Source organism: Archocentrus centrarchus, chromosome 7, assembly GCF_007364275.1.
Source record: "Archocentrus centrarchus isolate MPI-CPG fArcCen1 chromosome 7, fArcCen1, whole genome shotgun sequence".
Taxonomy (NCBI): Eukaryota; Metazoa; Chordata; class Actinopteri; order Cichliformes; family Cichlidae; genus Archocentrus; species Archocentrus centrarchus.
In genome coordinates, this window is record NC_044352.1 from 18,938,860 (window position 1) to 18,953,167 (window position 14,308).

The 14,308-nt window shown below is 40.7% G+C and overlaps 1 protein-coding gene across 2 annotated transcripts; it reads left to right on the top strand.

Moving 5' to 3' along the window:
* The first annotated feature begins 1,841 nt into the window (after nt 1–1,841).
* On the top strand, nt 1,842–13,697 carry LOC115782802 (putative helicase mov-10-B.1). 2 transcript variants are annotated; one of them, XM_030733240.1, is made up of 23 exons: nt 1,842–2,160; nt 2,231–2,333; nt 4,664–4,845; nt 5,341–5,437; nt 5,519–5,660; nt 5,778–6,024; nt 6,121–6,231; nt 6,800–6,974; nt 7,532–7,674; nt 7,785–7,961; nt 8,396–8,508; nt 8,621–8,817; nt 9,070–9,167; nt 9,257–9,354; nt 9,457–9,555; nt 11,396–11,498; nt 11,594–11,711; nt 11,841–12,032; nt 12,178–12,249; nt 12,335–12,460; nt 12,541–12,629; nt 12,753–12,865; nt 12,969–13,697. In XM_030733240.1, the coding sequence occupies exons 1-23, from the start codon at nt 2,027–2,029 to the stop codon at nt 13,028–13,030; spliced, it is 2,991 nt and encodes a 996-aa protein (XP_030589100.1). In that variant the 5' UTR covers nt 1,842–2,026; the 3' UTR covers nt 13,031–13,697. The 2 variants fall into 2 exon arrangements, with proteins under 2 accessions (XP_030589100.1, XP_030589101.1); XM_030733241.1 differs by lacking the exon at nt 2,231–2,333 and having other exon boundaries at nt 2,061–2,160.
* Nucleotides 13,698–14,308: the final 611 nt, after the last annotated feature.

The window sequence follows — 14,308 nt, forward strand, 5'->3', positions numbered from 1 at the left end:
TAATCTTCAGAACAAGGTGAAGGTGTTGAAATAACAGTGCACAGGAGACAGAAATAAGACTGCACAGTACAGAGGCAGGAAAATCATGCTGGATGAATTACTGGAAAAGAACGCGTGTTTTGGTCTGATGTTTTGTGTCTACAGGACCCAGCTGAGGCCGTTAACTGGCGACAGCGAAGGGCACAGGAGAAGGAACTGATAAGCACGTCCCCCACCGCACAAGGTAACATCTTGCATATTTCAATAACTGTGTAACAGGGTTGTCGAACCTTGTGTATAAAAAGTGGACTAAGATAGAGAGCGGTGTCAGACTCATGTGAAGCTGCACCGACTGATTGTATTAGGCAGCTTTGACAATTCTGAACCAGAGTGCTGTGTAACACTTCGTGTGACTTGTGTGTGTATTAAACATCTCCTTGATTGTGATTCAGCATCTGACTAGTGAATTTTTCCCAATCAACGAACATCAACTCAGGGCGATTCAGGAAGTACGTTTTGTCCCTTCAATATCCACACCCACATCTTGGTTTCATGTGAGAGACTTGGTATGTAAACCTTTCCGTATTTGGCTAATGTCCCGTAAGGGGGCCTGAGTGTCTAAGCTTCTTTACTGATGGAAGCATACGTGGATCGTAAACATACACATCCTTATTCAGACAAGAAGTGAGGGGAGAAAGAAGGAGAGACAGGGCCTCACAACTCAGGAAAAAGGAGGCCTCGCATGTAATGTGTCTTTAGAATAGTAAAAAACCCCTATATGAAATATCAGACATATAAAACATCAGCTTTTTCAAGCTCCAGAGAAAACATCAGCTACTACACCCTCATCTCAACTCTCTCCCAGATTCTCTGGTTACACTCAAGCTATGTGAAGAAGATGTGCGCATGCTCAATAAAAAAAGCACCATCTTCAGATCATGTCTCGCCATCCTGTCATAAAACTTGTACTGAGGCACTGGTTTAGAGCTATATTAACCCTATAGCAATAACGTGCATTTTTGTAACACATTGCCCTCGATTATAAGGTTTTTGCTGTTGCTCTGATTTTTGGGGGGTTTTTATGCCTAATGATGGCCTCATCCACTTGCATCTCTCTGCAAGACAGAACACAATAAGGGTTCCAGTGAACAGCTACCAAATCCAAGTTCTAGATCTTTAATCCGCTTAAACTGTCAACTAATGAGAGAGCAGACCCCATGTGACCGTGAAACTGCTAATGCAGTAGTTTTGTTGACTCATATGACTCATAGCTAGAACCTGATTTTTGAATTCTGTTTATATCCAGCCCCATTGTCTGTGACGAATCAACTTCGTCATGGCAATCTTTTGCATAACATTTTAAGCGAACTTAAGCATGAAATATTGTTCTCACCTTGATTATTTGTTTTCCTTTGCATGTCGTAATTTCACTGCAGGAGTGGGCTGAAAGGCGAGTAGTGTCTGCGTCCTGCTTAAAAACGCAAAGCTCTATGCATGTCAGTCATAGTTTTTGAAAATGTTTAGGCAATAATGAAACTAAAGCAATTAAGACTAATTTAATTATGCGCACTCTTCGTGTTGATACCAGGAACGAAGTTCAAAGAAGATAATGAATCAGCACAGTCTATTAAAATTAGTATGTATTTATAACATTTATTATAGGGCTAACAGTCACGCAGTTATTGCTGACGTGTCAGGGACTGTCTCATCCTAATCATATGTTTTACTGCCCTTCCCTGTTTTGTTGCAGATGCTCACAGGTGATTTTGCATGTTAGTGCCTTTTCACGGGTTAAGTTTCATTTCTCCGCCCGGAATGGCTCTCTGGGTGCGCCTGCTTTAACCTCCGAGCTTGACCGTCTCAGAACTCCGGGGTTTGTTTCAGAGGAAGCAGTGGGACTCCGCCCACGCGGGCTGTGAAGGACAAGAAACCCGCAAGCCGTCTCATGGTTTTCTTCACGAAACAAACACAATTTCTGTGTTGCCATCCGTATTCAGAGATCGGCACGGACGATTTAGGATAACGCTCATCATATGAACTATTAATCATGGTTAATACGAAGTTATCTATTCGCTGCCAAATTGGACTCGATTTCTTCGAGTTCTTGAAGGAGTCTGACCGGACATCCATCACGGACAGAATTCAACTGAGAGACATTTACAACAATGAGTTCAGGAGAAGGTGGGTCCTTGATCACTTTTATTTCACACGCTTGTGTTATAAATGTAACATGCTTCTGTAATTATTTTAGGAATCAAGAGACGAAAGACCCAAACTTTGGCTCAGTCCTCTATGCCCTCAAAGTGTCCAACAAAATAACAAGACGAAGAGACACTATTCACTTCAACTCCAAGGTATGCACTGCTACTGCCTATTTTAGGCATAAAGTTAGTGCAAACTAATTAACGTTTATTAACTTTCTCATCAGAATCTATAACTTATTTTAACTTATTCTAACACTACTATTTTTAATCATAAAAGCGTAAATTTTCACATTTTATTTAAGCACATCCCCCAGCCTTGTGGTTGTTTGTATTAAGATGAAATAACAAGGAATTTCTGATAGTTGATGCGGTGAAACATTATTATATAGTGTATACAATATTTCAGTAGAATTTTAAAGTCAGTTACTTAGTTAAATAATGTGAATCGGATGAAACAAACAAAAAATACTGCAGGGTGATTATAACCCAAACTTGTCTATACTTAAAGCTGTTATATGTATTAATTGTTATTATTGTTCAAAGTTGTTGGTTAAAGTCCAAATGGCATCTCATGGACTGAGGTAGGTGTGGTCTGAGTGTTGATTTGATTACATGCCCCACTGACGTTCCCTTTGCACCATAGTACAGTCAGTGCTGCCATACAAAGAGGAACAGCTTTATTTGGAATGTTGACTCCTAAATTGTGTTTCAGCATCAGAACACAGCTTCCAGTATCCCATTTACATTATCAGATGATTTTGTTATAATGATCAGATTCTAGATATGACATTGCTGCTGTCTCTAATATCACACTAAATCCTGAGTGGCAGAAAGAGGACTTAAATGCAGGACTCTCAAGGCAGAATTAAAAAAAACAAACTAAAAACACTTTTATTTAGGTGATGCATAGAAGTTTATCAAAAATCCAAAAGCAGAATGTAAACAGCAGAATCAAAAAAGTCTTCTTGAGCACACAAGGCACAACAAACAGACAGGAAACATGACCCACAACGTTTCCATTTCCACTGGAAACGTTGTTGTGTTTTCTTTGCCCTATCCGGTCGCGGGGAAACGTTGTTGTGTAAACGGAGCCATAGACAATCTAACAGAAGACAAAAGCATACTAACTGCATACGCACAGAAAGGTAATCAGGGCAGAGTGGAGACACCTGGGGAGCAAGACACAGCTGAACCAAATGAGTCAGGAAGTAAAACTAAAAACAAGTCACAAGTACCATAAGAGAGAAGCACTAACACAGAGATGTAAAGCCAGATAGCAAAATACCAGAAAATACTGAGGGAAGAAAAACACAAAAACTCAAATAGTACTCTAAACACTAACAGAAACTAGAATGTAAAAGTAGCAAGAAGTAAATACTAAGAACCCTAAAGCCCAAGCGCAGAATGATAATAAATCTGAGACAAACTACACAAAAGTAGAAACAATAAAATAAACAGAGGCAGAATTCAATTCAGTTTTATTTATATAGCGCCAAATCACAATAAACAGTCGTCTCAAGGGGCTTTATATTGTAAGGTAAAGACCCTACAATAATTACAGTGTAAACCCAACAGTCAAAATGACCCCCTATGAGCAAGCATTTGGTGACAGTGGGAAGGAAAAAATCCCGTTTAACAGGAAGAAACCTCCAGCAGAACCAGGCTCAGGGAGGGGCAGTCATCTGCTGCAACCGGATGGGGCAAAGAAAACATCAACCTAAAACCAAATGAGACTCATAATTAAAGAAATAATGAAAACCTGAACTAAAACTATAAACTAAGGACTCCAGACTCCAGACTGTTTCCTTGTTACCTTATTTCCTTGTTTTCAGTACAGTTTCATGAGCCACGTGGGGGATGGTATTGTTATCCAAATGCCATTCTGTTTTTGGTGTGTGGAATCTGCTTCCTCAACCAAGAGAAACTGAAGATAAAGGAAACAGAGTAGCTGGAGTGTTAAAGTTTTATTAGAGCATGTGTAACATTATTTTACCCAGAACGAGTAAAAAGCCAGACAGGTTCTAAAAGACATGTAAAGTGTTGTTATTGTTGAAACAAAACTGTTTTAACATTATTATTATTATTGCATTTGTTAATAGGAGGATCAATAGTTGTGCTTTTAATGGTTAAAATAAAAGAGAAGCTTAAAATAGTTAAAATAGAAGAGAAGCTAAAAGCACCAACAATTTTACGGGATGTCAAATTTGAAACTATTTTACAGCCACGTGTTTAAAATGAAGGCCATTCGCACAAGTCCAAGTGAGTTAAGGCATCAGAGTTCATGTAAGGACAGGAAGCTGTCACTTCCTCATAAATGAAACCTGTGGCGTGAAGAAAGCACTTCAGAATATCTTAAGACGAAGTTCATTCTTTTCCTGTACTTATGCAACTTTGCACAGCTAAAGAAAGGCACAAATGTGACAGTGATTTATTTATTTTTATCTAAAAATAAAGCTGACACGAAGTGATGATCTTCACAGGTCAAAGCTCTTTATCAGGACCAGTGGCAAACACAGAGAGTCCGTCAGCCAAAGCCTGTCCAGAATGGAGCAGCCTACACGGGGACAGGACCGACGCTCACCTCTGCAGATGAGGCGGAGACGGGAGTAAGATACCGAAGGAAAACGGCCAGTCTCCTGATGAACAAACTCAAGACAGAAAGGTAACAGGGCGGACTCCTCTTTTGTTTACTCTTCTATGAGCCACTTAACTACCTATGCTTGGTGCAGTTAGTCTACTAAATGTGCATAGCACACACAAAGATTTTCTTCTGCTCCTTTCTACACCATAGTCCTCACAGTTTGAACATGTTTCAAATTTTTTTAGGCAAACCATTAAGAGTGTTTTATGAGTAAAAGCAATGTGAAAGTCAAAATCAAACAAAGGTAATCTGAAAGAACAAAGGAAAACTTAAATTTACTCACGAGCCGCTGCAAATGCCAAAAAGATCAAGAAAGAGTGCATTTATAACATGCAGGAGTGAGCGAGGCTCCAGCAGTCCATTAACCTCTGTCACTGCACTCACACAGAGCATCCGCCTCTGCTGCCTGTATTATTTCTCCATGCAGCTAGAAAAGAAGAGCATACTTGAAAGAATTTACTTGAACCCCTGCTGTAAAAGAGTGAATCGATACCTTTGATCTTTTCCCACCCACAGAGCTTTCTTCATTTCTGACAAACATGGGATCAGCATCACATCCGACCATTCGTTTGAGAACGGAAAACTGTGCTTGTATATGGAAAACACATTAGAGGTATTTGTGCCATCAGATTGGGATGTTCCTTATATATCTATATCTATATTTGTGTAATTCTGTGTTCATTATTTTCAACAGAGTGAGATAACTCTGAATGTAAAAAACACTGGAACGGAAACCGTGCATTTCACCTACTACACACCACTGCACTGGCTCAAGTGCCTGTCGCTCGTGGATGAGCAGAGAGTGACCAAAACGAACCCTCTGTCACTAAAACCAGGTGATGCAAATATCACAAACAAGCTGTCTCGCTCGACTCCATGATTACAGATTTGAGAAATGATTACAGGCAGAATTCCACCGTTAATGCTCTCAACACATTCTGTCCGGTTTTCAGGTGACAGCTATAACGTCCAGGCCCACTTCCGCTGCAGCTGCGTTGGTTTCTATCCGACTACGCTTGCCTTTGAATTCAAACCAGACCTGTCTTCTGCTGCATTTTACATTGTGCGCTTTATTGAAGCTGAGTTTGTAACTTCCTTGGGACTGGAGCTCGCAGCTATAGCTCCCTACAAACCTCGCTCCATCCCTGCCTGGACTCCTGAGGTTCCGTACACGATTGTGGATGGCTTGCAACCTGAAGGGTACTGCTGTTTATGCAGCAGTTAAACACACACTGTAAATATATATAAAAAATTCTGTCTTTTGATATTCAACCTTTTCCATTTTGTCTCCCTAAGGCAGTCAGTGATGCATCTACAAAATGAGGTTGAGCTGAAACAGTATCGAGTACCATCATACATGAACAAGCTCCTCGTGTCACTGCAGCAGTCTTGGATCAATGACAAAAGGTAAATACACTTCAGATTGTGGTAAATGTTAAACGGTAGTTCTCCTCCTTTTATGTTTAGTTTATCACAGTATTTGTTTGTTTTCATGCACTGCAGTGCTGAACTTTTGTAAGACTTAGTGCAGGCAAGAATGCAAATGTCCTAAGCAGCTGAATTGGATATTAGTTGGTCTTTAACTTCGCAGCTCCCTAGTACAAATTCTGTGTGATGTTGGATTGTACTGATGAGGGAATAGAGCAGGTGCTTTTACAGCTAGTGAGCGGGTGTCATCCCTGCTGTGCCCTGCACATCCAGTATTTCCAGTAGCGCAAATGCCTCTAAAGGAGGCTGCTGTATGCTACATGTGAGAAAGGACGACTGTGGAAAGCACCACCACCAGATTTTCCCAAAGTTCATGTGTGAAAATGGCTAAAGTCTCACAAAAATCAAGCTTGGAAGTTTCTGTGTAATCTTGCTGACAGCAATGAAGAAATTATATAAAGCAAGCTTCTGTGCTACAGTATGGATTATATAGTGTAGTAAATACAGTATATGGTATCAAATGCTTTTCATGTGGTGTGTCTCAAAGAACCATGCTGGAGAGTCCCTTGAGCTGGGAGAACTACACAGAGAAGTTCCAGGTGCTGCTGTACCTGGAGGAGCTTCAGATGGCGGTGGACATCAAGAGATACAACATCCCTAATGCTGAAAAAGAATGCGCTACCATGACCAAAGACAAAAACAAGAAGCTTCTTGTTCTGGAGGTAAATATGTGGCACTCACATTCACCCATTCCTATCACATTTAGTTGTCATGGTTGAGTCATATCATTTAAAATAACACCAACAAACAACTCAGCCTGCCCAACTACCATATGTAATATCTGAAAGAAAGTACACCACTTGAAAAATTGATGAAATATGGCAGTTATTAGAGAGCATATGATTGTAGGTTTAATTTTAAAGCACTGCTGGTTCTGGTTTCACAGTCCATCAATATGAACAGAAGAGAGTTATCCAAGTTAACACTGCAAAATGCCCCCCAGTTATGAAAGTCATGCATTTAACCCATAGCATACTCATTATCCTAAACATTATATCACCTTCACCTTTGTTGCCATGTGTATTTCAAGCAATCGTTTCCCCAAATCAGAGCAAAGGGCGACAGTGTTCTGAGCAGAGGCGCGGTCCATCATGTCTACACAACCTTGATTACTTGTGGTAACAAAGGGGGAAACATTCAGCTGGTCTCTGTCTGTGCCATCACAGCTATCCTTGTCACCAATAATTCTTGCCTCTTTTCATTCTTATTCACGTCACAGGTTCCTGGAGTGTCTGAGAACCGTCCCTCTGTGCTCCGAGGAGATAACTTGCTTGTGTATCCCGAAGGAGAACCAGGGGTCAAGTACCGTGGCTACGTCCACAGCGTGGAACTGGACAGCGTTAAACTGGGTTTCAGCTCTGAGTAAGCTCGAGACTGTTTATCATAAAAATACAAGTCAAAGATTGATTTCTGCTGTCTCACAAATAAAATTGAAATTTTTGATGTCTTACATTTTGTGAATTTCTTTGCAGGTTGCTTGATCGCTTTATAGAGGGCATGAAGTTCAGTGTTGAGTTCACTATAAACCGCTTGACTCTGCGGCTTCAGCACAGAGCAGCAGAACTGGCAGCTTCAAACAGACTGGAAAAGGTGTTGTTTCCTGCTGAAACCAACGTCACCTATCAGCAAAGTGACCTTCCCAAACTCAGGTTACTGATCATATACTTTTTTATACACAGTGCTTGTGTTATCTGGTATTTCTATATTATCCCCGTCTGTCTGTGTGAATAAATAATGTAATTATAGTGCTGCACATACAAACACTTAATCAGCTAAGGCTGGAATTTTAGTTCTTTGTAGACTTAAATGTCTCTGCGCTGCTGAGCAGACAAAGGTGTTGTGGTTAATTATAGGCTGCAGAGCTGATGTCCATAAATCCCAAATCAAGTTACTCAGGCAGGTTCATTGGCTGTTCACTAGCTTCAACTCACATCTGGAGAAAGTGCTGAAAAATATTTGTGCACACCAGATGAAACTGCTTTTTGATAGACTAATATTAAGTTCCCAGTATTTTTCTTCAGTTAAAGACATTTTCCCAACAACACTGGTCAAAAAAAAGCTTCTTTTATATTTCTATCAACAGCCTGTTTGATTGGCAGCTGGAGAGAAATCCAGAGCAATATCAAGCAGTACAACACATTGTAGCTGGCTCATCCAAACCTGCCCCTTACCTGGTTTTTGGTCCACCTGGAACAGGTACAGAGTCCAATATAATGCTATCTCATGGCTTTTTCCTGCTGTCCTAGCAACTTCTCATAACTCTAGAAATGCAAATCAGCTGATGTCAATATTATCTCGGTGTGTTCAGGCAAAACAGTGACCGTGGTGGAGGCCATCAAGCAGATAGAGAAGACCCAGGTGAACTGCCACATTCTGGCCTGCGCTCCATCCAACAGTGCTGCTGATCTGCTTTGCAAGAGGATTTTGGATCATGTGGACAAACATAAAGTGTACCGCATGTACGCCACCAGCCGGGACCCAAAACTTGTCCCTGATGAAATAAAGGTCAGTGCTGGGAGTTTTTTTTACTTCAAATGATAATAAAATCCAGTAGTTTAATGATTCCATTCACCTACTATGACATTAAATGACACTTTGATTCAGTAGGTCACATTTAAAATATCTACTCTGTATGTGAAATGTATGATTCACACATCACTTCCTAACTGTAGTGATTCTGTACTTCCTGGTGCTTTACACACTTGCTACTACTTTATTAAATCTCAGTGAGGTTTATAACATCATTGCACTTTGCAGGCATGGTCTAACCTGGTAGGGGAGTGTTATGTTTATCCTGCTAAAGAAGAGCTGATGAAGTATAAGATCATTGTCACCACCCTGTTAACTGCTGGAAGGTAGTGCATGACTCACATTAACACAACATTTAACAGGACAGATGAGGAATATGAGTTTGTGAAATGTAAACACTGTCTTATCTGTGCAGATTGGTCACAGGTGGCATTCCAGCAGGACATTTCACTCACGTGTTTGTGGATGAGGCTGGACACGCTGTGGAGACTGAATGTTTAGTTCCACTGGCAGGTAAAGACAACAAACAGCTGTCCATTCTATTGTCATACTAAATTTACTTTATATAATGTTCTATTTTTATTTTTATTTATTTATTTATTTTTTGGCACAAAGGGTTGCTTGATGCAACGTCTGGTCAGGTGGTTCTGGCTGGAGACCCCAAGCAGCTCGGCCCCATTCTCAGGTCTCCTTTTGCTCTGAAATATGGCATGGGTAAGTACCGATGTGCAAACACACTTATGTTACACAAATGCACTATTGTTTTTTTTTTTTTTTGCATTTTTGGCCACAGCAGCTAGCAGTGGAGAGAGGCAGGAAATGGGGGAAAGATACTGGGGAAGACACGCGGGCAAATTGGCGACAGGCCGGGACGCGAACCCGTGCCGCCCGTGCCGCCCGTGCCGCCCGCACCGCAACGCGGCATATGTATGTGGTCGCCAGCTTCACCACTAAGCCACCCAGGCGCCCACAAATGCATTGTTATAGGGGAAATAAGGGTACATAGTCCTTAGATTACAGACTTCAGCTTAAAGTGGCAATCCTGCCTTACATACAGTGTCAGGATGGTTACTTTTGAAAGCAGTAAGTTACAGATAGTAGTAGTTACCCTTTTATAAATGTAATTTGTAACGTAACTATTACTATTGAATGACTTGAAAATGATGTTACTTGTTACATTTGACAGCTTTTTAAACTTTTTTTTAACTGGGTAATAAAGCAGCAAATATTAATTATTTTGAAGGTAGAATCATTAAGCGTTTAAAAAAATACACACATACATACATACATACATTTTGAAAGTTGAATTTCAAATAATTGTTGCTGGTTTTGTACTTAAATTTAACCCACAAACTTTGCTGGCCAATGTTGTCCAGATCTATAGCACAAGGAGGCATTCATGGATGGTAAAAAGATGCAATGAGATTATATATGGAGGTCCATGTGTCAGCATTAGATTTCTCTTCATCCTCCAACAGTTCAAACACATGCACATTAAGTTAATTGGTGATTCTTAATTGGTCGTAGAGTGCTGAGAGAGCATTACAGATGCGATGTGTGCGTTGATGGAAAAGTATACAGAAGGCGGGGAGGAACTGTATGTGTCTTTGTGGTTATGATGTGTGCAGACAACATTGTGATCTGTAGTAAGAGTAAGGAGCAGGTGGAAGAGAGTCTGCAGAGGTGGTGGTGTGCTCTGGAGAGGAGAGAAATTAAAGTCAATAGAAGCAAGAATACATGAATGAGACCAAGACAAGTGTAACAGTGATGGTGCATGGTCTAGAGGTAGTGAAGGTGAATGAGTTTCAATACCTGAAATTCAAACCATTCAAAGCAAGGGACAATGCACAAGAGAGGTGAAGAAGAGAGTGCAGGCACGGTGGAGAAGCTGGAGATGAGAGTCAGGGGTGATTTGTGACACAACAACAGCAGCAAGAGTGAAAGGGAGGGTTTAGAAATGGTAGTGAGACTTGCTGTGATGGATGGTCTGCACTAACAAAAAGACGGGAGGACGAGCTGGAGGTGAGGTGTTAAGATTTTCATTGGGAGTGACCAGGATGGACAAGATCAGAGGCACAGCTCAGGTTGAGCAGTTTGGAGACAAAGTTAAGGAGGCAAGGTTAAGATGGTTTGGACATGTGCAGAGGAGGGAACAGTGGATACATTGGACAAAGGATGTTAAATATGGAGCTGTCAGGCAGGAGGAATAATGGATGTAGTGAAGGAGGACATGCAGAGGGTTGGTTTGACATGATGCTAGAGATAGATGGAGACAGATGATCTACTGTGGTGACCCCTATAGAAGAGAAGAAAGAGAAGCAGAAGAATTATTGGCTGTAGGTATGAATGGTTGTCTCTGACCTGTAAAGGGTGTATCCTGCCTTTTGCCCTATGACAGCTGGGATAGACTCCAGCCCCTCCCCACGATCCTGATTTGGACAAACTGGATGGGTGGTTACTCTCCAACACTGTTTACGCGCGCCTGTGTGTGTGTGCGCCGCACTCGTAGCAAACTGATATTTGATTGGTTAATAGATTTCTGTGCTGTCTACAGGAGTGTCCCTCTTAGAACGGATGATGAAGGACTTCTCTGTGTACCAGAAGCGTGATGGTGTGTTCAGCAACTGCTTTGTCACCAAACTTCTGCGCAACTACAGGTCTGGTAGAAACGATGGTTAAAGGACTCTTGCTGACAAAAACTGGGAAATTAGTGCTTGATTTCCAACAATGTGCCTTTCATTTCTTCTTTCAGGTCTCATCCTGCTATTCTAAAGATTCCCAATGAGCTCTTCTATGACGAGGAGCTGCAGGCTTGTGCAGATGAGTATGCACGAAACTTCTATTGTGGATGGGAATACCTACCACAGAGGGTAATTAAGTGGCTTTGATCAAGAAATCAAAGCATAAAAAGTTCCACTTCACAGCAACACAAAGACAGTTAAAAAGTACACAATGCAAAATAGAGACAATGCAAAATTGTGTACAAAATGTTCTTCTAGAACTTCCCAGTGATCTTCCACGGGGTGACTGGTAAAGACGATCGTGAGGCCAGCAGTCCTTCTTTCTTCAATGTAGCAGAAGTGGAGGTGCTGATGGACTATGTGCGGAAACTGCTGCGGAGTCAAGGCAAGAAGGGTGTGGCTAAGATTGCACCCCGAGATATAGGCATCATCGCCCCCTACAGGAAGCAGGTCTGAATTAATTTCCAACATACTGAATGTAGTGGTTCCACCTACTGTTGCAGAAACCTTTGATATAACTACAAATAAACACACGTGGAGAGCGAAACATGCAGATTTAATTAAAGCTGTGGTTATTTTTCTTCATGTCACATAGGTGCAGAAAATCCGCAAGGCCCTGGTAAAAGTTGGTAAAGAATTTGAATTTAAGAATATGGAAACCCTTAAGGTAAGTAAATATTTGGCATTGTAAAAATATGAAACACAGAGTAGTAAGTGTGTCAGAAATGCATACACATGTGTATGTGTGTCAGGTTGGTTCGGTGGAGGAATTCCAGGGCCAGGAGAGGAGAGTGATCTTGGTGTCTGCAGTTCGAAGCAGCCACAATTATTTAGAGATAGACAAGGAGTTCAACCTGGGATTTGTCAGAAATGAGAAGGTAAACAACACAAACACACGCACAGACACACACAAAGCGCACATTTAGAGATTTTTCTGACCCATTCTTTTCTTGTCCAGAGATTCAATGTGGCTGTGACTCGAGCTAAAGCCCTGCTGATTGTGGTGGGAAACCCCAGAGTTTTGCAAACTGATTCTACCTGGGGCCGGCACGTGACATGATGGCTACTTTTGCTTTCAGCACACATAAAATTTTAAACTCAACTTTAAATTCGAAAGAGTGATCCATGCTGACTTTCTCATTGTTTGCTTCCTTCCCTGTTGGTCTGCAGCTTCATCCAGTACTGCAGAGATGAAGGGGGTTACACCGGTGTCGTTCAGGCAGAGGAAGAGAAGGACGTGATAACTCGGTTTGAATTACTTTACATCTCAATTGAGAACAAAGGTAACAGAGACAAATTACAATAACTGTCACATCATATCAACATTTTGAATGAATGTTCAAATTCTCCACCTTGAATTTTTTTTTCCTGTTGCTTTTTCACCAGTTGAGACTGCAGAGAGTGTCATTCAGCAGCAACTGGACCCCGAGTGGAGGAATGACATGTGAGCCAAAGGAGAGCCCCAGATTCCCTGTTGGCATTCATATGAATTCGTTTTAGCATCAGCCACTGTCAAAGGGCTTACTGGCACCTTTTTATATTTATTGTACAAAACAAGACAAAATAACCAAAGTATATTTTACTATATGAACTTGACCAAAGAATATGAAGACCAGAGAGCCGATTCCTGTTTAGATCAACCATTTTGTCTCAGGGAGCTGCACCACTAACACCAGCACCAAGAGTTTCACTTGAAAACAGTGCTTCTATCTTGTCACAATCACATGGTGACAGCAGATAAATCTTAAGACTGAAGAGTTCCTCTATACAATTAGAACAGCTGATGAAGCAGTCGATTCTGCACATAGGACTGACTGTGCTTCATAGGTTTCTGGGTTATAAGCAGAGATTCATCGGTGTCATCTGATCAAAGTACTCAATCAATAGAATCTAAAAAGAATAGTTAGTGAACCATGTTTGACTTTGTGGAGCAGCAGATTTAAACCAATCTATACTTCAATACAAATTGTTTGTGTAAATGACTGAAATGCAGCCTGTCCATGTATGAGGCTTCCAATGTATGTAATTACTATTACTAAACACATTTTATTCATATTTACCAGTGGAAAAATTGTATATTTTGGAGCAAATTAATAAAGAAATCGTCTATGACAACACACGAGGTCACTTAATGTTTAAACCTACCAAATCCTTTTCTTTTACTTTTTAGTGTAAAGTCTAATTCTCATATTTAAATGTATTAAAACCATCTCCAAAACTTGGAATTCAGTGACTACAAAACCAAACCAAAGTAGTATTTCAAAAATACTTTATTAACATGTTTGTCATTTTTCAGACATTCAAAACATCCCACTCCTGTTTGGAAAGCAGCGTCAATCAACATTTTCTCAAATTATGTTGTAACATTTCAGACAGAGGCACTGACCAGATATAAACCCACTACATTCTGATCTTAGAGGATCTGAACATATTGGATGGAAGAACATCTTGCTTTTGTGATTGTGGCAAGATGAATATTGATAAGATGTAATACACCAACAGTGTGTTCAGGACTTTTTCTGGCTAAGAGTGAATACAGACTTCACACTGTACTACTTTACTTTTAGTCATGATGGAGAAGCACATGCTTAACCTGTGGTTCCCCCCTCCTCAATATGCTTTTTATTCCAATTCAGTTGTATACTTGTGTCACATTGGCATAAAATCTTTTTAACCAAAAGACATCAGTGTTATTCTCAATCACTGCCTCTGTCTACACTACGTGG

What these genes read in the sequence shown, in the direction of transcription:
- LOC115782802 (XM_030733240.1), top strand. Translation starts at nt 2,027, where the DNA reads ATGGTTAATACGAAGTTATCTATTCGCTGCCAAATTGGACTCGATTTC. An exon ending in AACAAACTCAAGACAGAAAG is followed by an intron (nt 4,846 to 5,340) that starts GTAACAGGGCGG and finishes TCCCACCCACAG; the next exon opens with AGCTTTCTTCATTTCTGACA. An exon ending in CCCTCTGTCACTAAAACCAG is followed by an intron (nt 5,661 to 5,777) that starts GTGATGCAAATA and finishes TCCGGTTTTCAG; the next exon opens with GTGACAGCTATAACGTCCAG.